The following is a 27,799-nucleotide window of genomic DNA, read 5'->3' on the forward strand; positions in this document are numbered from 1 at the left end:
GTGTCGGATGTCTGCTGATCTGATATTGATGGCCTATCCTGAGGACTGGCCATCAGTAGTAAAATCCTGGACAACATCTTTGAAGGGGTTATCCCATCTTAGACAATGGGGGCATATCGCTAGGATCCCGGGGTCCGTCCACCACCAAGCGCAGCTCCCCGCCTCTCCTATTGAAGTGAATGGGAGCGCACCGCGCATGCTCGGCCACCGCTCCCATTCATTTCTATGGGGCCGATGGAAATAGCCGAGCCAGTTGGCGCATGTGCAGGGCGCCCTCAACTTTCTCTGCTCTGTTCTCCTAGCGATATGCCCCCCATTGTCTAAGATGGGATAACCCCTTTAAGTACTGTTCTTCAGCACATTATAGAACTATAGCATTATGTTTATATTTTATAATCCCTTTTTTAAACCCTTTATTTCAGATTATTGCATTGGCTGCTCTAGTTCATCACAAATTCCCTCTGGATAAGGCCCCTCCACAACCTCCATTCCAAACTCATTTTTGTGTCCTTACTAAGCCTAATGACTGCATTTTTCCATATGACCATAAAGAAGTTCTGAAGCGAAAGGTAAGTTAAATCCTATTTAGCATATTAAAAATACTTACTGGATTTTCCATACTATAGCGTGCCGTGCTGTGCACTCTATTATAAGAAGCTCTGATATCGGAGACTTAAAAATACAAAAAATGTATTACATTTCCTGAACGTAAAGGCCCATTTACACAGGGCAGTGAACGAGCAGTTCCCAATCATTCACCTGCAGTAAAGCTGTATTTACCCACAGCAATCATCCCCTCTCTGTCATGATGAAGGACCCCTGCTGAGAATTGTTTATTTTTTTTCCTCCCGTTCCCATACAAATTAATTGTTTCCTTTTCAGTACAGGGCAATGTTCTTACGACAAACAAATATTTTATGTGCTGTATGAAAGATGTGATCTGATGAACAAGCGTCAGCAACTCCTTTAGGGCCCATTCACATGACTGTATGTTTGAGTCTGGATCTGTTCTGCAATTGGCGGACCCATTCATTTCAATGGGGCTGCAAAATATGCCAACAGCACACAGTGTGCTGTCTGCATCCGTACTTCCGTTCTGTGGCTCCACTAAAAAGATAGAAATGCTTATTCGTGTCCACGGACAAGAATAGGACATGCTCTAACGTCAGCAAGTTTTCCGTATTGAATCCTGACCCGCCAAATTTCAATGGGTCTGTGTATATGAGCAGTTTTTCACTGAATATCTTTGTGTTTAGGAAAAAAATGCAGCATGTTTTATATTTTTCGCTCAGCCCTTGCCCCATAGAAATGAATGTGAAAAATGGAAGGCATACAGATACAATGTGTTTTTCACTGATGGTTGCTAGGAAATGTGTTATTTTACAGTTTTTCTTCATGTGCATGAAAAACTTGCAATCTGAATGGAAAATACCCAATCGCAGACCAAACTGATTCAACTTGCATGAAAAACCATTTGCTTGACAGACCCTGACACATTCCATATTGCTCATTTGAGACGCCTTTTACAGGCAAAGCGCTCGTTTAAATGTTTATTCCACATAAGTGTCTCAGTCCTCTGCCTGTGTAAAAGGCTTATATATATATTACATCAAAAACAGCAAGACAATAAGCAGATTTATATGGCCTAATGTGACCATAGTTCCCCTATTGCAGCCACAGCAGAATATGAAAGCCGCAATGCCCTATAAAGGACAGCCACGCAATAAAAATAAAAAACTTCCCCTTAGCTCTCCAGACATTAGGGTGCCTGCACATGTTGTGGATTATGCACATTTTTTGTGTGTGCATATTTCGTAGTACGGAAACTGACCTGCCCTGCAGATTTGGAAATCTGCAGCATGTCAGGCATTTTTCTTGTGCAGATTTCACCTTTTTCAGTGAAAGGGTGAGATCTGTGGAAGGTCTGCACGTACAGCCACCCTACCAGTTCACAAAGACAGGTAATAAAGTATGTTAAAAGTTTTTTGATCTGTGGGGGTTCAAGTGTTGAAACCGAGGGGCAGAAGCTTTGCTGTCCTCGGAGAGGTGAGATTCACAGAAAGCCTGTATACCACGCTGCTTGTTGTTTTTGAGCACACAGCAGAGCTGAACCAACCGAAGGGTCAGAGCGCTCAGCTGAACACTGCTTTTCCTTTGTTTTATCGATTGGTGGGGTTTTCAAGACCTGGACCCTTGCCCATCACAACTTATTACTTGTCACTCCACTGAAGTTTTCTGACACTTGAGGTATACTAATGTGGACTGGAATCTGCTGCTGGGTTTGGATATAGAGAATGAGAGTTTCTTGGCTGCTTCTGTTCTTAGCTTGGTGGAATGCATCTAAAACAGGGGTCAGCAACTTCCACTACCCCAGCTTTTGTCAAACTACAATTCTCAGCATGCTCCTTTCAGTTCTATAAGAGTTCTGAGAACACGCTGGGAATTGTAGTTACACAACCGCTGGCATGCCGGAGGTAGCCTGTCCCTTGTAGGGCAAAAGCTGCGCAGATTTACAATCTTAGGTCCGTTTACAGAGAGTTACAGCACAGTACATGGAGCTTCCATAAATTGCAGTGCCAGGCTCCAAGGTACATATTGAGCTCTGCTTCAAAACACTAGGTATATATTTTATGGTATTTTTATCTTCATTTTTGTAATATAGATTTTTTTTGACATGTCCACACACTGAATGCAGTTTAATGTTCATTTTTTTTTCTTTCTTCTTTTTCTTTCTTTTTGGTCAGAATGTAAATGTTGAAATTGCTCTAACCGAAAGGACTCTTCTGGGGTTTTTCCTTGCAAAAATTCACAAAATTGATCCAGATGTTATTGTGGTGAGTATATGTAAAGCACTGTTTTTTAAAGGGAATCGGTCAGCCCGATTTACCACTATGAACTGCAGTACCAGACGAGTACTGCTTACACTGACCCCCGATTGGTACTGTTCATTCTTGTATTTACCCCTCTGTGTTGCCAAAAAGATCTCCTGGATTACATTAAGAGGACTCGTAAGATCACATGGCGGATTCCCTTTGGCTGTTCACCATTGGTTGTCTAATTTAGCTTGTGAATTGTGTTCATCATATGCTCTGCTGATCAAAATGAGTGCTGTGACATTAAACTCTGGTGACATAAGTTCCTTTTTAGAATAATTATGTAACCAAATTTTTTTTTCTTAAAAATGTGGTGACTGTAAACAATCTTATATGACAAGGTTTTACTAAATTGGCTACACATACATACTCTAGTTCTGTAATCTTTTGTCCCCCCTTTTAAGGGCCATGACATATATGGTTTTGATCTCGAGGTGCTGCTCCAAAGGATTAATTTATGTAAAGTTCCATTTTGGTCAAAGATTGGTCGACTTAGACGATCAACCATGCCTAAACTTGGGGTAAGTTTAGCTCCTCCATGTTTTGCTTCTAAAATATCATATTGGCATGACTTATTAAAACTTGGTTGGTATTTTTTAATATCTTACAGTGTTTCCCATTGTTTTTTTATTGTGTCTTAGGGTCGCAGTGGTTTTGCTGAAAGAAATGCAGCCTGTGGTCGAATAATTTGTGATATTCAGATTTCAGCAAAGGAGTTAATCCGTTGTAAAAGCTATCACTTGTCTGAACTAGTCCATCATGTACTGAAGAATGAGCGCATTATGATTCCTCCAGAGCATATTCGTAATGCATACAGGTAATTGAAGTTTGTGTTCATGATCTTGCTCCTGACCTGCACTAAAATTTTAATAGATCCCAAGGGATGCTTACCTGCTATTCATTTTCTCCATCGATGGCTGCTTTTTAGCTCAGCTCCTTTATTGCAGAGCTAGGATCTCTGACTTCAGCTTACCTGCAGTGTCTACAGGGAGCCTGAGGTAGTCTGAGACCCCCCCCCCCCCCCCCCGTCTGTCTCCTCATTGGTTTCGGCTGCTTCTTTCAGCTCTGCCTGCTCAGGTTGGCTGTTGTGTATAACACAAGTCTATCATAGGCTCACCATGAATTCCGTGCATGGAGAGAGTATTTCTGTTACAGCAAGGGCGGACTTATTATAAAGTGTAGCCTACCAACACCAATGAGACAAAAAGATTATCAGGTGACTGTCACTGGTGAAGGGAGCTTAGACGGCCACTTTAATTATTTTTTTTTTTTTTGTGGGGCTGTGGAACGGACACACAGATGGCTATCTGCATCTTTTGTGGTCCTATTGATATCCTGACCGAAAATACGGTCATGTGCATGTTCCATAAGGGGAATGTGTCACAGAAAGGTTTTTCTCGCTAAAAACAAGAGCGACAGAAGTTTTGTTTTATAATTGCAGATCTTTTAAATTCTATTTCCTGAATATAACTATGGGGGCTGCCATGTTGTCTGAGCTGTTCTTAACTGCATTTAGAGAGATGCTTTACAGCAGCCAGCATGGGTCATAGACACAATGGACAGGAGGTGTCCTCTTGGGCATGCTCTGTCCTGTTTAGAGGTGGAGATTAAGCTCGTTTAAAAATGTTTAATATAAAAACATGATTTAAACAAAAGGCCGTTTTCTAATGACACTTTCCTTTTAAGTTAAATCAGACTGTCAAGGGTGGGGAGCATGGTTAGCTTGTACCAGATCCTTTGTTTCCTTGGGAGGGAAGTAGCTGTTGGAGATGTGTGTCCAGCGACCATGGCAAACTGACTTGTGACCAGAGAGTGTGTCCATTTTACCGCCAGGTAGCATTTTATATGCTATTTCAGAATTTCTTTATGGTGTATAATTCAAAATTCCAAATACCATGGCCAAATTGTCATTCAGTACTCTTTAAAAGTTATAGCCGTGTTAAAGGGATAGTCTCATTTTAGACAATGGGGAGATATCACTGGGATATGTCCCTATTGTCTGATATTAAGAATGCAGCCCTGAAAGTGGTGTGCAGCCACCCTCAATTTATTTCTATGGGGCTGCCGAAGTGAATGGGAACAGTGGCTGGTCATGCGTGGTACACTCCCATTCAATTCTATGGAGAGTAGGGATCGGCCGATATTCAGGATTTTGAAAGTTATCGGCATCTATTTTGCCGATATTCCGATAACTAATCGGGAACACGGATCGCACTGCTGTCAGCGCTCTGTGTTCCCTCAGCATCACAGGAGAGAAGGAAGCAGTGTCTCCCTCCTCCCTGTGCCGCTGCCACCAATGAGAGGAGAAGAGGAGGGGAGGGGCTGTGGCCACTGCGCCACCAATGAAGATACCTCTCTCATTAATTCATATACAGGTAGCTGCGATCTGCGGTGGTTAACTGCCGTGGATAGCAGCTACCGCTCATAGAGGTCTGGAGCCGGCTATGCAATTCTGCAGCTCCCGCCTCCTGTATATGAATTAATGAGAGAGGTATCTTCATTGGTGGCGCAGTGCTCCCAACCCCAGTATTAATCATTAGTGGTGCATTCTCGATATAGGTGCGGGTTCCAGCGGTGGGATCCACACATCCTAGTGATTTGTCCCCATTGTCTAAGATGAGAAAACCCCTTTTAATTCAAACCATACAATTTAAATGATAATCACATTGGACTATTGGTGTAGTGGTAAATGCAAGTGTACAAAAAATGTTTCCCTCCTTATTAAACTTGCAGTACACATCAGGCACTTTAGTTTTCAAGCATCTTGACATGAGAATTTTTTTTTTTTTTATTGGAACATGAAAATTGTTCCCTTTTTTTTATCTCCCAAAACTACAGATATTCCATTTAACAATACAGTGCACCTCGGCTTCTAACCTTGGATAGGTCATACTGAAGACATTCAGAATCAAAATTGTCTTTAGTATAAAAAATATATGCTGACAAGAATATATTCAGCTCAGTGACCTGACCAATCTAGTAAACAACAACCTTTATAATGGAAGAGGCTGCTTTTACATTGAAAATAATGCATGGGGAGAAACTTAAATGATACATCACTTTGGCTCTTTGCAAACATGACAGCCTGAGCAATTTTTTTTTAATGTAAGAGCCACGTATTCCATTATAGAAGATTGGTCTGGACGTTGAACTAAATACATCCTGAAATTGCTCTTACCGTGCACTGGAATTTTAAGATTTTGTCAACTTGTGTTTGTTTGACCTCTGCAAATTCAAGGTAAATCTGGAGCCTTATTTAAATCTTATGTGCAAATCTAAAGAATTCAGTTATAAGTAAAGCATCCTTCCTTTGCTATGCTGAAAATTGAAAAATAGAATATGTCTTCTATATTCTAGGGTCTCTTTCATACCGACACTCATTGGTTAAAAGGGACAAAATGTCAGAGAAGACCACCTTCTCGCATTTTTTTTTTGTTAGGGTACTTTCACACTCGCGTTTTTCTTTTCCGGCATTAAGTTCCGTCCTAGGGGCTCTATACCAGAAAATAACTGATCAGTTTTATCCCCATGCATTCTGAATAGAGGGCATTCTGTTCAGGATGCATCAGGATGTCTTCAGTTCAGTCACTTTGACTGATCAGGCAAAAGATAAAACCGCAGTATGCTACGGTTTTATCTCCGGCCCAAAAAACCTGAAGACTTGCCTGAATGCTGGATCCTGTATTTTTCCCATAGGGAATGTATTAGTGCCGGAATTCCAGATCCGTCCTTCCAGTCTGCGCATGCGCACACCGAAAACAAAATGTGAAAAAAATTTAATGCCGGATCAGTTTTGCCAGATGACACCGGAAAGACTGATCCGACATTTCAATGCATTTTTCTGACTGATTAGGCATTTTTAAGACTGAACAGGATCCTGATCAGTCTGACAAATGCCATCAGATGGCATACATTTTGCCGGATCCGGCGACAGAACTGCTTGCCGGATCACTCTGCCGCAAGTGTGAAAGTAGCCTTACCTGTGGTTCTTTTTATTTTGTAACCTCTTGTAGAATTTTGGTTCAAAGGAATTTTTTTTATTTTGAAATGCTATAGAGATGACTGTGGTAACAAAAAAAAAAAAAAATTATGGTAGGAAAAAACGTTATGCGTTCTTAAAGGGAATATGTCTCAATTTTTTTGTAATTTTTTTTTTTTTTACTGCCCTTTGCTGCAGCATAAACTGCTGACAAAATGATCCCAATTAAAGGCTAGGTCACTTACACTATAGGCCAGTTTCACATGAGTGATAGGTCATCAGTATCAAAATCTCAGAAAATCCCTTTAAACGCAGGGCAAAAATGTGATATGAGCCTAGACTAACTCACTGCATCACAATTTATGATGCTATGAGTTTCTACCCGATAGACCATGCCATGAGTACTTTACAGAAGACCAACTTGTGTGAAACTTCTCTTACTTGTATTGGCCAAATTACTATTGAACAGCTCCAGTGAGAGCTGCGTGCTGGAGTCTACTCAATACACTGCATGAGCTGTGGAGTAGGGATGCGTGAACTCCTGCGTGTTTCCTAGTTCGACTTAAAATAATTCCCTTATGGATTCCGCTACCATGGACCATAAGTTATGGTCCGTGGTAGTGGTATCCATTACTGGATTCTTAGATAACCCGAACCTTGTACGCTGAACTTGAAAACACAGGTTTGCTCATCCCTACTGTGGAGACCTCCTGTTTATGAGCTCCTGGCTCTCTCTGCTCCCGTTTCCTGACAGATAACTGACCGCTGTCTTCCTGTACTGTCAGTGACGGAACACATTTTTAGAATTTGTTGACTTGTTGCTCCTATGTCATATGTGTTTTAATTAGGTTTTACCTCTCTAATATACGGTAAGTGGACTGCCTCTTCAAAGATTGTCTTTGACCATGAAGGAATCATTGGGGAAGATATATGGAAATATGTGCAAGGGACAAGTAGGGTAGTTGCCTGTTGCAGCTTTTATTTTCCAATAGATTTTTGAATGCATGAAGCTGGATGCTATGGGTAACTACTCCAGTTTCTTTGCACTAGTTTTGCCATATCTCACTTTCCATCATTGCGTTTGTGCCTTGCACCCTGTGCTGTGAGGCAAGTGTGTGCTTATCACATCAAATCAGCTGCACACCGGACAACTAGACACAGGACCAGGGTTGCATTGTTGCCAACAATCTTGGGAATTGAATGGTGCCAACTGTGGAGGGGACAGGAAAGGGAGTGGGGTTTGTGCAAATTTACCCTATAGTGTATGGGTTTTTTGGTGCAGCTCTGGAGGTGGGGCTTTGATGACCACTGAGGATGGGCCAGCTTGGGCAACCTCATTTAATTTATTGTTGGTTTACTTTTTGAACATAGCCAGTTCAAGTTGGTGATTGCTTAGAGGATTAGCATTAGATGATGTGCAGGCTTTGGGAAGGCAAGGCAAAGTGTGGCCCCACAATGTAACATTGTAATGCAGAGCTGTCAGTATTGGCAGCGGTCTTGGATTCTTCCTACTCTTGTGTCGCGGTAACTTGCTGGCTGAAATTGGATCACATTCACCATCACCAGTCGTGTTGTAGTAGTAGAAATTGCAATCTTATATACATTTTTGAAGTTTTCGGATGACATTCTCTTATTTTTTTTTGTTTCTGTAGTGATTCCTCTCAACTTCTCGTCATGCTGGAGAACACCCTCATAGATGCCAGGTTCATACTGCAGATCATGTGCGAGTTGAATGTTCTTCCTTTGGCCTTACAGATCACCAATATAGCTGGAAACGTCATGGTAATAATTTCCTTGTTTTATTCTCTTGATAAGTTAATTACTGTATGTTTCTGAGGTGCAGGCAGAACTTGCACTAAATTTCTTTATTTCAGAAGATTGTTCATCAGAGATCCCAGTACCTCTGTGATAATGGCTGCACGTTCATTCATGATGTGTGCAGTCATAATGGCAATGTACTTTGTGTTTTCTGTTGAGAATTTTTAGAACAAATTATGGAGTGTTTTAATTTTTAATTGATTGTAACTCCTACATGTCATGTCATCTTCCCCGCCATCCAATATCCCCTTCCATGTTGTGCCTCTACAAAGTAGTTTGAAGTCTGTCTCGTCTTTCACTCTGAGATCTTTTATGTTTTTTTCCCTTCGTTCTCCTTTCCATCCAGTGAGTGCATCAAATTCAGCTTGAAATTTCTAATGACTAGAAATGATCTAGTTTCATAGCATGTCGCTCTTACTGAATCAAGCGACTGTAACAAACTGACTCCGTTGACAGAGATGATGTGTCTTGTCAGTGTATTCATCTCTCCAAAATCATGTTGAGCTGGTTTAAAAGGAAAGTGTCATTTTGTGTGCCATTTCATTCCCAAAACTTGTTCTCTGTAACGAGTAAATGTCTTTCTACATTTTGAAGGTAGAATGCTTGGCTCTGGCATTTTCTTTGTGAAACAACCTTCTTCTATGCTGAAAGGGTTCTGAACATCTTCATAGGATGCCGGTTGTAGCTTTCTTTTGGGGGACAATGACATCGCTTGACGGTCAATGTGCTATTTCAGTAGCTGATATTATTCTCCTTTAAAGGGCTTCTGTCAGCCCACTAAACCGTTTTTTGTTTTGTTTACTAATAATCCCTATACTGCGAGCTCTGCATACATAAGTTAAATAATAATTTTGGTTCAGTAGAATTTGATAAAAAGCTATTTTTAAAATATGCAAATTACCTTGCTACCAGCAAGTAGGGCGGCTACTTGCGGGTAGCAGCCGCATACTCCGATCCTAATGACGCCTCCTCCGCATTGTGATTGACAGGGCCAGGGAACGGAATGGTTCTCTGCTGGCCCTGCCTGTTTGCATTAAAAATCCGGCGCCTGCGCCGCGGCCGTACCCATCTTCAATCTGCGCAGGCGCACTGAGAGGCGGCCGCTCCATCCTCAATACGCCTGCGCCGATGACGTCACATCTACACCCGGCGCAGGCGCATTGAGGATGGAGCGGCCGCCTCTCAGTGCGCCTGCGCAGATTGAAGATGGGTACGGCCGCGGCGCAGGCGCCGGATTTTGATTGCAAACAGGCAGGGCCAGCAGAGAACGATTCCGTTCCCTGGCCCTGTCAATCACAATGCGGAGGGGGCGTCATTAGGATCGGAGGATGCGGCTGCTACCAGCAAGTAGCCGCCCTACTTGCTGGTAGCAAGGTAATTTGCATATTTTAAAAATAGCTTTTTATCAAATTCTACTGAACCAAAATGATTATTTAACTTATGTATGCAGAGCTCGCAGTATAGGGATTATTAGTAAACAAAAAAAAAAAACGGTTTAGTGGGCTGACAGAAGCCCTTTAAGGGCGATTTCACACTTGCCTATATTTTCTACAAAAATTCCACTTTTTTTAAGCAAAAAAAAAAGTACCATCCCAGATGTTACATGCTGCCCAGTAGGAAATTCTGAAATGCCCTACAGTCACTGTGTTTTTCTAACAGTTTTTTTTTTTTTATCCCACTCTGGGTGTGGCATTTCCTCTCTATAGAAAAAGACATGACATGGCATTTTCTTTTTCAGGCCAAAACAATTTGAGGAAAAAAGAGCGACAGCACCCTTATTCTGCTTTCCTCATCTTAAGGCCTCCTTAAAGGGAATCTGTCACCAGTTTTAGGAGTCCTAACTAAGGACATCATAAACTGCTGACAGATCTCCTTAGCAAAATGCTGGGTCACTTTCTTTAATAGACTTAGCAGCTCCAGCGCAAGTCCAGAATATTCACGAGAATATTCACTTTGGACCTGACGAATTTTGCCTATTCACTTTGGACCTGACGAATTTTGCCTCCGCGAAGCACATACATTTTAATGCTGTATGGAGACAGGTCTGCATACAGCATTAAAACAAAGTGTTAGAATGAATTGACTTTGGATCTGTGATCTAAAGGTCGATTCACTAAACACTACACAAAGTGTAAAAACAAAACAAAAAAAAAACTTTTTCATTTTTGTTGGGGTGTTTTCTTTTAAAACATAAAAAAAAAAACTTTAAAGGGAACCTGTCACTGGGGTTTTGTGTATAGAGCTGAGGACATAGGTTGCTAGATGGCCACTAGCCCATCTGCAATATCCAGTCCCCATAGCTCTGTGTGCGAGTAATCCTCTGCGTTAGAGTGCCAAGCCCGCTTCGGACAGCAGAGACACGGAGTATTAACATGACTGATAATGCTCTGTGCCTCTGTGATCTTTTTACTACAAAATCACAGTGAGATAGAGTTGTCACCGTTATTTTGTAGTAAAAAAGTCACACAATCATGTTAATGCTCCATGTCTCTGCTGTCCGGAGCAGGGCTTGGCTGTCATTCACACAGCGGATTACCTGCACAGGATCCGCTTGTGTGAAAGGGCCCTAAGTCTTTTTCCTTGGTAATGCTGCAACAGATTTTCACCAGACAGGTATTGTAATCGGCAAAATCATTCGTATATATGTATGTATGTATGTATGTATGTATGTATGTGTATATATTATATTTAAAAAAATTTTTTTTTTTTTTAAACAGTCAAGGACGCTGATGGGTGGACGGTCTGAACGAAATGAATACCTTCTACTGCATGCTTTCTATGAAAATGACTTTTTAGTACCCGACAAGCAGGTTTTCAAGAAAAGCCAGCCAGTAGTGGTAAGTATCTTCATCTAATACTGATACCATTAGGTACTTTCAGCTAATAGAATTCACTATGCAGTAGTACACATTTTTTTTTTTTTTGCATAGTTTCCTTTCAGACAGTAAAGAGTAGCCCAAGTACAGAAAAATAATATAAAATGTTTGATTTGCTTTCTATTTGGGATGCATGATTACGTTTCCTCAGTCAGTGGGCTCTCCTATTAACATTTAGAACAGAACATGTCACCCCAGTATCGTCGTTATAGGATATAGGTAAGGGTTACCGCTCCCACATTGAATGTCTGATTTAGATGACATTTGGTACTACTTGGTTTTCTATGTTTCATGATCTGTGATTGTTGGGACAGATCATCTTTACGTTTAACGAAGTGAAAATAGATTTTAGTGTAGGGTGGGCTGAAAGGGCTTGTCTGGATAATTAAAACATTTCATTAAAAGTGCATAGAATGGAAAAAGAAGTCCTACTCTCCTCACTGGTCCCCTGCTACTCTTGTTCTGCTACTCTTCTTATGCTTCCCCAGTTCCCTGCTGGGTTTTATTTTCTGGTTCCTCTTGACTCGTGAAATGTGACCATTCAGGCAGTCACTTGCTGCAATGGTGATGTGTGTAATCAGTGAGGTTTTTATAACACACACATATATACAGTTGCAAGAAAAAGTATGTGAACCCTTTGGAATTATATGGATTTCTGCACAAATTGGTCATAAAATGTGATCTGATCTTCATCTAAGTCACAACAATAGACAATCACATTCTGCTTAAACTAATAACACGCAAATAATTAAATGTTACCATGTTTTTATTGAACACACCATGTAAACATTCACAGTGCAGGTGGAAAAAGTATGTGAACCCTTGGATTTAATAACTGGTTGAACCTCCTTTGGCAGCAATAACTTCAACCAAACGTTTCCTCTAGTTGTGAATCAGAAGTGCATAACGGTCAGGAGTAATTTTTGACCATTACTCTTTACAGAACTGTTTCAGTTCAGCAATATTCTTGGGATGCCTGGTGTGAATCGCTTTCTTGAGGTCATGCCACAGCATCTCAATTGGGTTGAAGTCAGGACTCTGACTGGGCCACTCCAGAAGGCGTATTTTCTTCTGGTTAAGCCATTCTGTTGTTGATTTACTTCTACGCTTTGGGTCGTTGTCCTGTTGCAACACCCATCTTCTGTTGAGCTTCAGCTGGTGGACAGATGGCCTTAAGTTTTCCTGCAAAATGTCTTGATAAACTTGGGAATTCATTTTTCCTTCATGATAGCAATCCATCCAGGCCCTGACGCAGCAAAGCAGCCCCAAACCATGATGCCCCATCACCATACTTGACAGTTGGAATGAGGTTTTGATGTTGGTGTGCTGTGTCTTTTTCTCCACACATAGTGTTGTGTGTTTCTTCCAAACAACTCAACTTTGGTTGCATCTGTCCACAGAATATTTTGCCAGTACTGCTGTGGAACATCCAGGTGCTCTTGTGCAAACTGTAAACGTACAGCAATGTTTTTTTTGGACAGCAGTGGCTTCCTCTGTGGTATCCTCCCATTAAATCAATTCTTGTTTAGTGTTTTACATATCGTAGATCACTAACAGGGATGTTAGCATATGCCAGAGACTTTTGTAAGTCTTTAGCTGACACTCTAGGTTCCTCCTTCAGCTCATTGAGCAGTCTGCGCTGTGCTCTTGCAGTCATCGTTACAGGACGGCCACTTCTAGGGAGAGTAGCAGCAGTGCTGAACTTTCTCCATTTATAGACAATTTGTCTTACCGTGGACTGATGAACAGCAAGGCTTTTGGAGATACTTTTATAACCCTTTCCAGCTTTATGCAAGTCAACAATTCTTAATCGTAGGTCTTCTGAGAGCTCTTTTGCGCGAGGCATCATTCACATCAGACAATGCTTCTTGTGAAAAGCAAATCCAGAACTGGTGTGTGTTTTTTATAGGGCAGGGCAGCTGTAACCAACACCTCCAATCTCATCTCATTGATTGGACTCCAGTTGGCTGACACCTCACTCCAATTAGCTCTTGGAGATGTCATTAGTCTAGGGGTTCACATACTTTTTCCACCTGCACTGTGAATGTTTACATGGTGTGTTCAATAAAAACATGGTAACATTTAATTATTTGTGTGTTATTAGTCTGAGAAGACTGTGATTGTCTATTGTTGTGACCTAGATGATCAGATCACATTTTATGACCAATGTGTACAGAAATCCATATCATTCCAAAGGGTTCACATACTTTTTCTTGCAACTGTATGTATGTGTGTGTGTGTGTGTGTGTGTGTATGTATGTGTGTGTGTGTGTATGTATGTATATATATATATATATATATATATATATATATATATATATATATATATAAATAATCAAAAAAGTGGGCAGCACTCCATAAGATAAAAAAGTACAAAAATCTTTATTTACCCAAACAGGACATGCGACTTTTTGGCTCTGTGCTGGAGCCTTTCTCAAGCTTGAAATGTTGCATGTCCTGTTTGGGTAAATAAAGATTTTTGTACTTTTTTATTTAATGGAGTGCTGCCCACTTTTTTGACTTTTATGTATTGGACTTGCTTATATCCATATTGAGCCAGCTGTACCCTCTTGTTTGCATTAGAGACGGTGCTGCCACTTTTTTACTGTATCGGATACGGTCTAATACTGGACCAGAGTTGAAGTGCCGATTCCTGGTTTTGGCAGCACCTGGCTGTCCTTAAACAGCTGGGCTCAGCAGAGATGTCTCAGTTTTTGAGATCTGAGGCTTTGTGCTGTGCTGGAGGACTGAGAGCCACACGCTGGGGAAACAGGCCCCCTAAAGCCTGCTGTGTACTACTGGAGGCAGAACTGCCAGCAAGGTGACTTGGGTTATGAACTTTCCATTTTGTGTGAATTAACACCAAGACTGCAAAGTTACACGCTCTGTTATGCAATTGCCTCAAATGTGAAAAAACACTGACGTTTTGAGTTACCGCATACCATATCTACCAGAGCGAATAAAAAAAAAAAAAAAATATATATATATATATATATATATATATATATATTACCGTATTTTTTGCTTTATAAGACGCACTTTTTCCCCAAAAGTAGGGGGAAAATGTCCGTGCTTCTTATAAAGCAAATACTACGGTAGTATGTATGCATTAGGTGCCGGGAATGAGGAAGAAGCGCTGTAAGCGCTGGTTGTCTTGCTAGTGCCCGCTCTCCACTTTCCTGACCCCTTACAGCGTCAGGACGTAGTGCACACACTATGACCTGATGCTGCACGCAGTCAGGTGACAGTGCAGCGCTGGCCGGAGAAGACAGGGGAGAGTGACGCTGGACCCGTGGCGCAGGAGAGGTAAGGAAGTCTTTTATTTTAGTCTGATGTGGGGGTCTGAAAGAAAAGGGTTGATATAGATCTATATATATATTTATTTTTTAGTGCATCAATCTTAGCAGTATTAAACAGGTTTTCTTTTTAATGGAAAACCCCTTTTATACGGTTTATCCTTTAGGGATTCACTCCTCACTCTGGCTTGGTCCCTGCACCGTAAATTGTGGCTTTTGTACACATTTCTAGAGGAATGCATGATTTAGTAAATCTCCTGTGGATTACATGCAGATCTGGGTACTCACTGGTGGCAGGGGAGGAGAGCATACTTACCTTGCAGTCCTTCCAGCAGCTGAGCTGGATTATCAATGACTTCTTGTTGCATTATAATTATAAGGCCATTATGTCACCAGCAGTTTTTTTGGAGGGGCTCATAAAGTGTTTACATATTCACGATATTGGGGGTGTATGCTGAGAATAAAGGAGGTACATGGGTACAGGGTGTGGTGTAATATCATTTAAGTGATCTACTTGGTATGGGTGGCACAAATGCAAGAATGTGGCTACATGAGATGTCTAGCCCTGTCAATCAAAGGGCTAAGTCAATTTAAAGGTTCAATGTGACAAGTTCCCTTTAAAGATTGCACCCACTCCGGAGCTAAATGATTGCCATAACTGGCCTGAGATCTTATTGAGACGAATAAAGAAAAATTTTCTCTCCAAAACAGGAAGTGTCTGCTTATTACACTCCCCAACAATGACATTGCAACAGCAAGAAGAACAAGACATAAGGTTTTGCAAATGAGAAAGTAGCAAGTGTTTCTAGGGCTGGGTTCACATCACATTTTTCCCATTAGTTTAACGTATACAAAAAGTGTTAAACGGATGCCTCAGACTGATGCCATTCACTGTAGAGTTCCATTGTATATCAGGGATCTCCTGAAGATTTTTTATTTTAGTTAATTTTTTTCCTTCTTTTTCAGATGGGAAAACAGTGGACCCCTCGCCTCCCTGTTCTCCCGGGGTCGAGTTGCGCCAGTGCCTCCCCCACAGATAACAAGGTGGACCAGGGCATCCTCGCTCCCTGCATCCCGCCAGCCAAGGGGTCACCCTTCGAAGTCCCTTAATTCCAGATTCCTGCCACTACGGTCCCAGTGGCTGAAAGGGTGACCCTTCTGGACCAGAGGAAGGGTGAAAATGGCGACAGGGACGTAAAGAGGATGAAAAGAGGTGAGTACACAGGACTTGGGTGAGTATGTTTCTCCTGGGTCGCCCCCTCCCTCCCTACCTGGTGGCAGTAATGCAGAGGTTAACAAGGCACAGTGCTCAGCCCAGCACCCTGCAGCCATTCCCTTCTTCCCCTTCTGGCAGGTTTTATTCAGCCAGGAAGCCCGACACTCTTTCCATAGCAGGGCGGCACATGGGGAGTTAATGTCAGTATAACCGCCTGGCAGGCGTTTTTCTATGGTGGCCGAGCGCACAGCCAGACCATGTTGTGCACTCAGTGCAGAGGGGACGCTTGCTAGCGGAGATCACAATAACTATTGGGCTGGACGGCACTTACTGCATGACCAGAGATCTGGAGCAGACTAAACGGCACCAGGAACGACACTGCCGTGCACCACATGGTGTTTCGGCCGCCATGTTTTTTTGCCCGGCTCGCGGGGTGGAGCCCCCATCCGTTGCTGGGCGGGCTCATTTCGCGGTACTTGGTCCCTCTGCGGTCCGGCAGATGCGATAATCTGCTTGCGCAGGGGCTTTGCATTGCCTCCTTGTGGCTTGCTGGGCTGCACTTCGTCCCCCTACTACTGTGGAAGCAGTGTTGCTCACAGCTCTGCACAGCTCTTTCGTCAGGCGGTGGACTCTTTTAACACTGAATTTGGTGGCCTCTGCTGGTGACCCCCTCCTCTGCGAGGGTATGGGGCTACCAATACAGTGCGACTCCCCTTGCCTGGCTTCCTCCTCAGGCGAAGTTTTTTGCACAGCACCTTAATCCTTGGCTACTTCTGTATAGCACCGATCTCAGACTGGGAATGGGCTTAAACCTAGCCTATTCCTTTCCTGTCTTTTCCTCCTCTGGCTCAAGGTTCATAGCCATTCCGCATGTCTTGGTAGTTCCTACGTTGCTACCTTACCTCATCTGCATTTGCACAGGGTATTAGTTTGGTGGCCTTCCATTCCAGGCACGATCCGTTCTGACTGGTGGGCTGTGGCGCCCTCCACATTCCTTCCCCTACAGAGACTCTTCCATTGGTCTGGGTGTGCTAACGGTATCTACACGAAAGCTTCCCACCTTTCTCTCCAGAGCCAGAGTTCAGGAAGCATGCGACGTGGACGCCCTGATTCTCCTTGGTGGGAGTTCTCCCCCACTTGCGTGATTCTTCCCATGGTTCCACTCCTCCTTCCCATGGTTCTACGGAGGATCCGGATGGAGGATATTCCGACAAATCCTAGTCGCTCCGAGTTGACACCGTCGCGCGTGGTATGCTGACCTTGTTCTCCTTCCTGGAGACGTCCCTTGGTCACTGCCACTCAGACTACCTTCTTTCGGGATCCGGTCTTGCATCAGCTTTTGATGACGGCATGGCTATTAAAACCTCCATTCTGACGTGGAGAGGCTTTTCAGTGGATGTCTTCCACACTATGATTCAGGCCAGGAAGTCTGCATCTCCCAGGATCTATTGTGGGACCTGGAGGTCCTTCCTGGGCTTCTATGAAAGCCAGGACATCCCCCTCCTTTCCTTTTTTTTTCGTTCCCCACGGTCCTATCCTTCTACATTCAGGGTTGGACCTTGGTTTAGCTTTAGTTCCTTGATGGGTCAGGTATTGGCGCTTATGTCCTGGGGCAGCTGCCAGTGTACTCTGGTTTCCCTGGTGCCCATGGTGACCTTCCTTCTGGGAGGGGCACATACGGTTCCTTTGTACCGTCCTTTCAGCCTTGGGGTCTGTATGTAGTTCTCTCAGCCTTCCAAACTTCTCCACTTGAGCCCTTTGGGAGTTCTTACTCCGGCTCCTGTCCTAGAAGGTAGCTTTTCTTGTGACTATCACATCCATCAGGCGGGTGTCTAAGTTGGGTGTGCACTTTTGCAAGATCCCCTTCCTGGTTCTTCTCAATGATACAGCAGTTCTCCGACTCATTCCTTTTTCTCCCGAAGGTGGTCTCTGACTTCCATATCAATGACAAAATTGTCCTTCCTTCCTTTGCACCCTACGGAAGGGAGTTACATTATGGACGTTGTCAGAGTTCTACTCATTATTAGCAGCCTCCAGTCCCTCTCGGCGTACGGACCCCTTTTTCTCTCCGGAAGGTCCTCGCTAGGGATTGGCAGCCTCCAATGGGCAATTGCAAGTTGGATTCGGTCTGCAAGTGCTGACGCATACTGCGCCGGAGCAGGGTTCAACCCTTAGATGTCACAGCTTACTCTCCCAAAGCGGTGAGCGCTTCTTGGGCTAGGCGGAATCGCACTTTGGCTGCACAGTTGTGTAAGGCGGTTCCAGTCCTCCATACACATGTTCACAAGAAATTACCAGGTGCATACTTATGCATCGACGGTCGCTGCGTGGGTCGTGGGTCTTGCAGGCGACAGTTCTTAGATGCCTGCAGGGACGATTGCTTCCATGGGTCTGTGGCTTTTTCCCTCCCTGTGGACTGCTTTCGGACGTCCCAAGGTTCCTGTGTCCCCCAACGAATATGGGCGAGAAAATAAGATTTTTGTATAACTTGCCAGTAAAATCTTTATCGCTCTTCATTGGGGGACACAGCACCCACCCAATATTGTTGTCTGGCCACTGTTGTAGCTGTTGCTGGTTTGGACCCAGTTGGGTCCTTTGACATGGTTGGTGTTCCATGTTTTCTCTTTGGTTAGCTTGCTTTTCCTACGGCTTGTACACAAACTGAAGCTCTCTCTCCAGGCTGGAGGGGGTATAGCTGCCGGGGGAGGAGCTAACAGCTTTTACTAGTGTCAACGCCTCCTAGAGGACATAGCTATACCCACGGTTCCTGTGTCCCCCAATGAAGAGCGAGAAAGAGATTTTACTGGTAAGTTATACAAGATCTCCTTTTTTCCAAATCTATGTTTTGTGGTAAAAAAACAAAACTAAATTTTACCTGCATCAGGTGGCCTTACACTACACTGAATATATCCAGAGATGAATAGAGCATGATAATTATCAGTATTCATAAATTGCTAAAAACATCTGCTCTTTTTGTGGCGAGGGGAATTCTGTGGGATTTTTCAAAATGTTCTTGAAAAGATAGGTGCAGACCTCCTGGATGTTTACAGTCTGTGGACTGGTTAAGCACTGTCCTCTGTAAGTACGTATAGGTCCAGGTTCCTGAGCTGGCTGCCTGAGAGATTAGGCAGCCGAATGTTAGGTTTGCTCCTGTAGAGAAGACAGAAGGGGTTTTTACTTGATCCCTGGGAAACTTCTATCAGGAGGCTGGAATGCTAGTACTAGAAGGCTTCTACTAGGTCTAAGTAGACCCATTCCTGCTCTAAGAGGCATGATTGTTACTGTGATGGGGCAGATTCTCCTTGTAAGTGGGACTCCACAGTGGAATCTTGTAGAGTAAAAAATTGGAAGATAAATAAAATTAAGTCCCCCAATGGGGTTTTTCTGATAAAGTGAAAAAAAAGTAAATACAAAAATGCGCAACAATAAAAAAGCATAACCTATGTGTATAAAAAGTGATCTGGAAAGAAACCTGCATTATTCCTAGAATAAGTTCCCAAAAAATGACTACTGGCCCAACAGCTAAAACAGTTTCTGAACCCAAAGGCCGAAAAAGCCTTGGTTCTGAACCAGATATCAGCTCTCCTGACTTTTCTGCTGTAATAAATACTTGCATTTTGCTATGAAATAATTCTGAAGCATCTTCTCTTAGACTTCTACATTGTGTCATTAATCTGCAATTCCTCTTAGAAATGTCTGTAAATATTGTCTGCTGGGTATGACTAGTAATATTACTGGTGGCATTGATTGCATAGTGTTGGGCTGTGCGGACACACCCCCTGAAATGGTAACACTCGTTTTTTTTAACTTATTCCTAATTTTCTTTCATAGCTTTAAGCTTACAAATATTGTACAGGTTATTGTCTTTTGTATTTCTGTTTTTGGAGCGATTATACTTGTGGTATTGACCTGTTTTAATGGGGGACTAAGTCTGTCATACTCTGCTACTTATTACAGGTCGATGATGATGATGACTTGGATGTAGATCAAAATAAAAACAAAAAAGGTCGCCGGAAGGCTGCTTATGCTGGGGGGTTAGTTCTGGATCCAAAAGTTGGTGAGAAATTGATTTGATATTTTTTACCTTCCCTTTTAAATGGTTTCCAGTTTTATGTTAATAAATCTTAAACATTGAGTAATGTAAAGTTACATTTTTCTGTTTATCAATTTTTCACCAGTTTTGAGTCATATTTGAATGTGAATGGAAACTAAAAATGTGTTCTCTTTTAACATGTAGAACTGATGAAGCTGCATATTTCTATAAGGGCTCATGCACACGAAAGTATCCATTCCTTTTTTTTTTATTTATTTTTTGATCCCCATATGTGGAACCATTCACTTCAACGGGGCCTCAAAAAAACTGAAATTACTCCGTGTGCGTTCTGTGTCTGCATGTTTGTTCAGCAAAAAAAATAAAACATGTCCTGTTGTCTGCGTTGGGGACAAGGATAGGGCTGTTCTATTATGGGCTGGCCGTTCCATTCCGCGGAACGCACACAACCGGTATCTGTGTTTTGTGGCTTGCAAAACAGTCTTGTGCAATGTTAAAGGTTTTGTCATAGTGTTTAATACTGCTGACCTATGATCAGTGTCGCTCCAGGTAGTGCCATGGCCTCCTCACACCTTACTAAGCACAGCACTGTCCACTGAATAGCAGCTGTGCTCTGTATTGCAGCTCAGCCTAATGCCCTTGAATGGGGCAATGCTGTTCCTAGGCCATGTGACTGATGAACATGATGTCACATGGCCTAGGAAGAGACTACAGTGCACAAGGAGCAGCACAGTCTCTTCAAACAGCTGATATTCGGACCCCACCGATCAGATACTGATGACCTATCCTCAGAATAGATCATCAGTGTTAAACACTCGGACAGCCCCTTTAATAGAAATCAGCATTAGTTATTACAAAAAAGTTCAGTTGTGAAATATTCTCTTAGCTTCATTCAGTAGTGCCCCTGATACTTAATCTGTATAGTAATGTGCACGTCAGTCTGCGTCCACCTCCGCTAATCAGCTGTTCGGCCATAGCTCCCGCACGGGAAGCAGACAGCTACTTTGTAGTAGGTTCAGCTTGTCACTATAGTGCAGCTCCAATGGACTTTGAGGACAGGCCTTCACTTAATAAAAGGTGGACAACCCCCTTTAAACAAAATCCACAACACGCTGAACACTAAGGGTCTGTTCCATATAACAAATTCCATAAAAATATCTGCAATGTATTTGCATCAAAATGTGAATGAGTTACAGGTGGGTTTGTGGCAGATTTTTAGGTGGATTTACTGCATTGCCAAGGGTGAAATCAGTGGTGGAGATCTGCAGAACGGATGTGGATTTAAATGCATACTGTAGGTCAATTTCTACATTGTTTGGATTAGATCTCATTATGTCATCCAATTTTCTGCTACCGTAAAACCCTGCAATTTCCTTGGTGAAAATCTGCAGCATATCCGCCTTGTGGGAACATGCCCTTATGGTGCAGGGCGGTAAGTATTTTCAGGTATTTGTTTTCCCCTATAATATGTACCCCCATTTCTACCTTACAACCTCAGAACGCTCCTGTAGGTTTACACATGTTCCATATTGAACGGGTCTGTTAATTTCGTGAGTATCTTGATTTGGAGTTGTGAGGATGAGCCGATTTGTTTGCTTTACAGATTTGTCAGAATAACTTCATATTCTACATTTCCCTTTTAGGGTTTTATGACAAGTTCATTTTGCTTCTGGATTTCAACAGCTTGTACCCGTCCATTATACAAGAGTATAACATCTGTTTCACCACAGTGCATCGAACAGCTGCGAATGCTCAGAATGCAAAAGAGGTTAGTGAGCTGCATAGTGATCGCTGGCACAACCATTTATACAAGTGCGTGTGTCCAAGTATTCCTCTGATAACGCTACATTTATGTAAATGATATCTGCTGAGAAAGTGATCCGTGTCAGACAGCGCATTCTCTTAGACTTGTGTGACATACAGCATAATTACCTTTTGGATTCTAATTGTACAGATCAGGCGATCCAGAAAATTAATGGTCTAGCACTGGCCAGTTTTATCGTTGGCATGTGAACATAATGTAGTCGTTTGCTTGTAGTCCTTAATCTTCTCTAAACTGAGCTGTTACTATTACAGACCAAAAAGTTAACGATTGGTCAGTCCTTATGAGCTGTGTCACTTCTGCTTACCTTATCTATGCAGCACACCACGTAACTAGCTTGTGCTTAAAACGACAGAACCTATTCCTGCAAGCCTGCCATAAGCAATGGGTTAATTGTGCTGCTATCCAGTTGATAACAAGCTATGTTTTCCCTTTATGAATAAAATTGCTAGTGCTCGTGGAAGCAGTCTGCTAGATTCTGATTTTTCTCTTTTGCTGCTTGGCGTCTTGCAAGATAATCAGCACATTTGAGCGGGGACAGCGGTTTAGGACCGATTATAGCTGCACGAGACTATGAAATGTTGCTGCTTGCAATGCGCTCCTGTGTTTGCAGAGAGGGTGAAGCTGAATGAAGGATTTTGTGTCTTAATGCTGGTCTTCTGTATTTTCTGTTTTTCTGCAGGGTGAGGATCAAGACGAGATTCCGGAGCTACCTAATTCAGATCTGGAAATGGGAATCTTGCCTCGTGAGATCCGCAAACTAGTGGAGAGAAGACGTCACGTCAAGCAATTGATGAAGCAGCCTGACCTCAATCCAGACATGTACCTGCAGGTAATGATGCGCAGAAGGCCCGTCTGTTGTAAGGGGGTCGTGCATCTACTGTTCCCTACAAACTCTTCCTAATGTATATGCTGTACATGCCCTGCACAATAGTGTCACCAATGTGTTTCATAAAATAAGCAATTCATAATTATAACATGCACAATGAAAATTACATGTACAGTGCGTTATTAAAAAAGCTAATTTTTTTCTTTCCCCGTTAAACATTGGTGCGCGGTTTGCAGATTGTGCAAACTTCATTTTGCCAGCATCAGAATTTCTTTTTTGTGTATGTAGGTGTAGTGGCCCTTAAGTTTTCATACGTCATTTCTGACCCCCTTCTCAGACCCTTTTTTTTTTTTTTTTTTTTGTTTACGGATATGTTTACTTCACCCATTTTTTTCCTTCTACTTTGTGTTTCTGTTCAGTATGACATCAGACAGAAGGCTCTGAAGCTGACTGCCAACAGCATGTATGGCTGCCTGGGCTTTTCTTACAGCAGATTCTATGCCAAGCCTCTTGCTGCTCTGGTCACTCATCAAGGGCGCGAGGTAAGTGATCACGTTTTAGATTCCTGTCCGTTGTGCTCTGCTGTTAGGGGGGGGGATAGGGACTACAGAGCTGATGAAATTCACGTCACATTGGTAGTAAAAGCTTAAAGCCGTGTCTTCTCTGTAGTTTCGATATTGACGTTCTTAACTTCTCTTCCTCACACATTGAGTCTTCCTTAATTAAATATATTGGCTGAATAATCCTCCCGATTAACTGTGCATTTCGTAGGGGAGTTGATATGAAATTTGCCTTGAATATTGTTTTTAAATTTTAAGATTCGTAAAAACTGTATATGGTCATATGAATCTCTCTCAAACATAACGACACAAGTGTAATAGTATGACTTCTAATACTGAGGTGTCTGCCCTCTTTCAAATGCCATTTATTGTGACGACGAGGACCATGCCCACGGTTTGTGTCACCGATGTGGCATTGTGCCTCATACCCCCATTTCCATAGCTTTTCCCTTTTAATATTGTGCTACAAATAAACAAAAATAAATTGATTACCTACTTTATAATGTGATGTTAGAGCAACATGTTTCGCTGACCATTTTGCATTTTTTTTGGTATCATTTACAGCGTATTTGCACTGTGTAGTTGCGCTGCTTTTCTTTGCCAGTAGCCCAAAAACCGAATGTGCCGTTTCCTGCAAATTGCTGTGGTTTCTGTTCTAGCTTCAGGAATGTGGCTATTCGCAGTAGAAATGTATGCTTTTATTTTAATGGTGTTACCGCACGGTTAAATACATCCTTGTTATTGCGCTATTGCAGGGTGATCAGTTGTGAAGGAGAAAGTATTTGCTGGCTTACACCAGGTCTGTTCAGATGGCTTGTGCACTCTGGCAGGCTAGAAGGTTCACATACCAGATCTTTCACTAGGTGGCGATAGATACTTTTAGATCATTAAACAATTAAGAGATTTCATGCATCTGAACTTTTGTTTTCACTGCTGAGGAGTCTTGTAATAAAGTATGAAAGGGTTCCAATTAGTTTTTGTTTTTCTGCCCCCTTCTCTGAGTTAATTGGATGACTCAATCAACATTTCTTACAATATCAGCAACTTCTGTTCTCTTTATTATTATTTTTTTTTAACAGCACAACCGTCTTGGATGAATTGATCCAAATCTAATGTATTAGCGTTGAAATTTAATTTGGGGATTGTGCTGACTGTCCATTAAATTTTTGGAAGTGTTTAAGTTTTTGGTGTAATATACCAGGATAACTTTCTTTTATACACATGCCTTTTACTTATTGTGTGAGTGATTTTTTTTTTTTTTTTTGTTTATATATATTTTGAAATCCTTTAGTTTTATATTACTGCATCATAGACCACCCCTATTAAATGAGCTCTGTGCCCTCTCTTATTCCTTTTGATCTTGGACCATGACTATTCGAGTTTACATGATTGTGGTAATCAGTATGTCTGGGACGGTATGGTAATACAGCTGTGCCCACCACACAGATATATATTGTATATCCTTACATTTGATACATAATTATTGTTTCATAATTTGCCAGCGGATTTCTGGCTTGTTCAGTAACTGATGGAACTATCCTATTCCCCTATTACGTTCTGGTGCCAGTCTTGGTTCTTGCAGCTGTCTTCCATATTTTTTTCTTTAGTTGTCATTTGCGTACATCCCCCCCCCCACCTTTTCTCTCTGTGTTGAAATAAATGTTGCCTGAAACTACCATGTAATTTCTTGTTGAACTTTTGGTATTCATGTTGCTAAACTTTTTCTATTTTGCTACAAATTGCATATTGTCACACTTCACAATGACTGTACAAAGTTTTAACAATCTAGGCAATGTTGCGTCTCTGTTTATTTTGTGATGGACATTTTGCAAGAAAATGTAAAAAAGAAAAGAAAAATTGTGCAGACCGGACTTTTTTTCCTCTCATCCAAATTTGAGAGAGAAATTTATTAATCCCTAAAACAGGTATTTGCAGCATATTACATATAATAAACAACCACCAATATATATTAATATATGATTATTAAGAGTAAGACAGAGCTCGCAGAGCGGCCGACTGCAGTAGTGATCACGCTTACCTGGTCCCTGACGCTGGTTCGGTGTCTAATACTCCAGGCCACCTCTTCCTCACCCTGCCGCACATCTGTTGACAGGGAGCAAGACGACGCATGTCTGTCGCAGATGTGACCTGCTCCCCTTGCGTCACATGACCAATGTGTTTTTTTTTTTGTTTAAGGTTTTTTTTTTTTTTTTTTTTTTTTTTTCCCCCATGTCACTATATTTAAAAATGTATATCATCCTGCAATTTTCACTCTGGCCACTAGGTCTAATAGGCCATGATTTCCTGTTCTATACAGGTAACAACATACACATAGTGGCCAGTGTGGAAATTTCAGGATTATATACATTCTTTTTAAACATCGATAGTGACATGGAAAAATTGAACACAAAACACCCACAATGTTTTAAAAATATGTTAACATAAAAACATGATTAAGCAATAGGTCGTTTTCTGATGATACATTCCCTTTAAGAGACTTGAGCTTCTAGAGGAAATAAAGGAATGTTAATCTCCTTTTTTATAAACCTTATCCACATGTACCCTTCAATCTTAGGCTCCATCATCTTTATTCTTACCAAAATCACAGTCAATTCCTTCATTTTGGCCAGTTAAAAAAATTAAGCTATAAATCTGACACCATTCCACAAAAGCACCCGCTAATTTCCTGTCTTCCAAATCAAATCTCCCCCCCCCAATCAAGGCAGCCAGCAAAAGAATCATCTGAGAATTTCTGAAGATTACATAAATCAGTATTGTTCTTCTATCTTCCCATCACCTGTGGTCCTCCAGTGCTACATAACAAAGTATCAGAAATTCATGTTCCCCAACAGCCGTCTGCTTCTAACTTAAAGGGAACCTGCACTATGCTGCCCTCACTGATGACAGCATAGTGCAGTGACAGACCCTCTAATTTCAGGATGATGATGGGCAGGTTTCTTTCCTGTAGTCCATAGGATAGAAAGTGGTCAGTCATCTTCTGGAGGAGGAGGAGGGTGAGCCTCATTAGATCTATCTTCGGGCTTCAGCATGTCAGTACTATAAATCAGTGGGTCTGTCTTTACACTTTGCTACCCTCCGGTAACCAGTCATAGTAAAGGCAGGTTCCCTTAAACAATTTCTTCTTGATAGTACTGAAAGCACTTGAAAAACCAAGAGAAATTCATACAGCATTGCCCTTCTCTTCCAAATATAAATGTGACCCAACCTTTGGTTTATATGCAAACTAAAGTGGGTCTGAACAGGGACCAGTTGTAGTGGACAGTTCACTCAACACCAACCTTTTCCAGCCTTTTTCCCAACCTTTTACACTTTAGTGTACTATGCCTTTTGCCCAATGTATACCTTAAAGGGAGTCTTTCACCTAAACTGACCATTATAAAACACTAACACCATTATCTGCATTATAGTCCCCATATTGGAATGCTACTTACCGTATAGCTGTCCGTCGCTTATTTTCGCTAAAAAAACAATTTTTATTCAATATGTTAGGTTCTGAAGGTGCCCATGGGCGGCGTTCAAGTGGCCAGTGCCCAGGCCCCTCGTCGCTTTTCATATGAAACCCCTCCCCTTTCACCCTTCTGGGCTGCCCTAGGTTCTTCAGAAATCCTGCGCCCTCCACAAGATTCGCTGCTCGTGCGCGCTTCATTCCCCATTATGGGCAAAGACACGAGGGTTTAATGCGCATGTGCCAGCCCGTACATCTAGCCGGCATTGTGCCTCTGCCCATAAATGTGGATTTTTATGAGAGTTTCCTGCAATTTGTGTTGTAACATGCGCAGGGTGTGGCATTTTGCCATGCGTTTTCCCATAGACTTTTTTTTATAGGGGGAAAAAAAAAACTATAAAAACTTTGTGGCAGAACCTCACCTTACAAAACTGCTGTGGCAGTACCCAGCAACTCCATAGTTTGTATTCCTAATACTGTTACATTGCTGCTCATGGGTAAGAAAAAAATAATTTAATAATGACATGTCAGGTGCATTCAGATAACAGTGCTGACAAGTCGGTTTACTGTTGAAATAAAGGTAGATGTCCCCAAATGTTTGCTCTTGGGGCACCAAGGAGATAGTTAATATTCTTCCCATATTTTATTTTTAAGTTTACTGGTTTGTTGCCATTACTGTTTCATTTTTTTACTTTTCAGTGTCTAATGTGCAAAAGTACAACATATGAGAAAAATGTTGGAAGTGCAGTAAATGTTCAGGCTAGTGTCTGCTTGAATTAAGTAAATAATAGTGGTAAAGAATCTGTTTATCACAGACCACCACCATTAAACCTGCACCTGTTACATCCACCAGAAATGTAGGCCTAGCCATTACTGAGGCACCATCTACCATGATCCTCTGAGTGGCTCTATTTGGCTTGATCCATTGGCTGCACAAGCTTTGGGATCGTTATTTATCAATTGCTGGGTGCAATTTTAGTGTGAGTTGAACAATCCACAATTCACCTATATGT

The 27,799-nt window shown here is 42.0% G+C and overlaps 1 protein-coding gene across 1 annotated transcript in view; it reads left to right on the forward strand.

The window, feature by feature from the left end:
• The window catches only part of POLA1 (DNA polymerase alpha 1, catalytic subunit), a 370,264-nt gene that overhangs the window by 92,322 nt on the left and 250,143 nt on the right, over window positions 1-27,799 (forward strand). The window contains 10 exon segments of the mRNA XM_044284006.1: window positions 423-569; window positions 2,745-2,834; window positions 3,278-3,394; window positions 3,515-3,690; window positions 8,505-8,634; window positions 11,388-11,507; window positions 20,016-20,115; window positions 21,753-21,877; window positions 22,614-22,763; window positions 23,180-23,302. Of these exon segments, the coding sequence (XP_044139941.1) occupies window positions 423-569; window positions 2,745-2,834; window positions 3,278-3,394; window positions 3,515-3,690; window positions 8,505-8,634; window positions 11,388-11,507; window positions 20,016-20,115; window positions 21,753-21,877; window positions 22,614-22,763; window positions 23,180-23,302 (1,278 nt within the window).

Source organism: Bufo gargarizans, chromosome 3 (genome assembly GCF_014858855.1).
Source record: "Bufo gargarizans isolate SCDJY-AF-19 chromosome 3, ASM1485885v1, whole genome shotgun sequence".
NCBI lineage: Eukaryota > Metazoa > Chordata > Amphibia > Anura > Bufonidae > Bufo > Bufo gargarizans.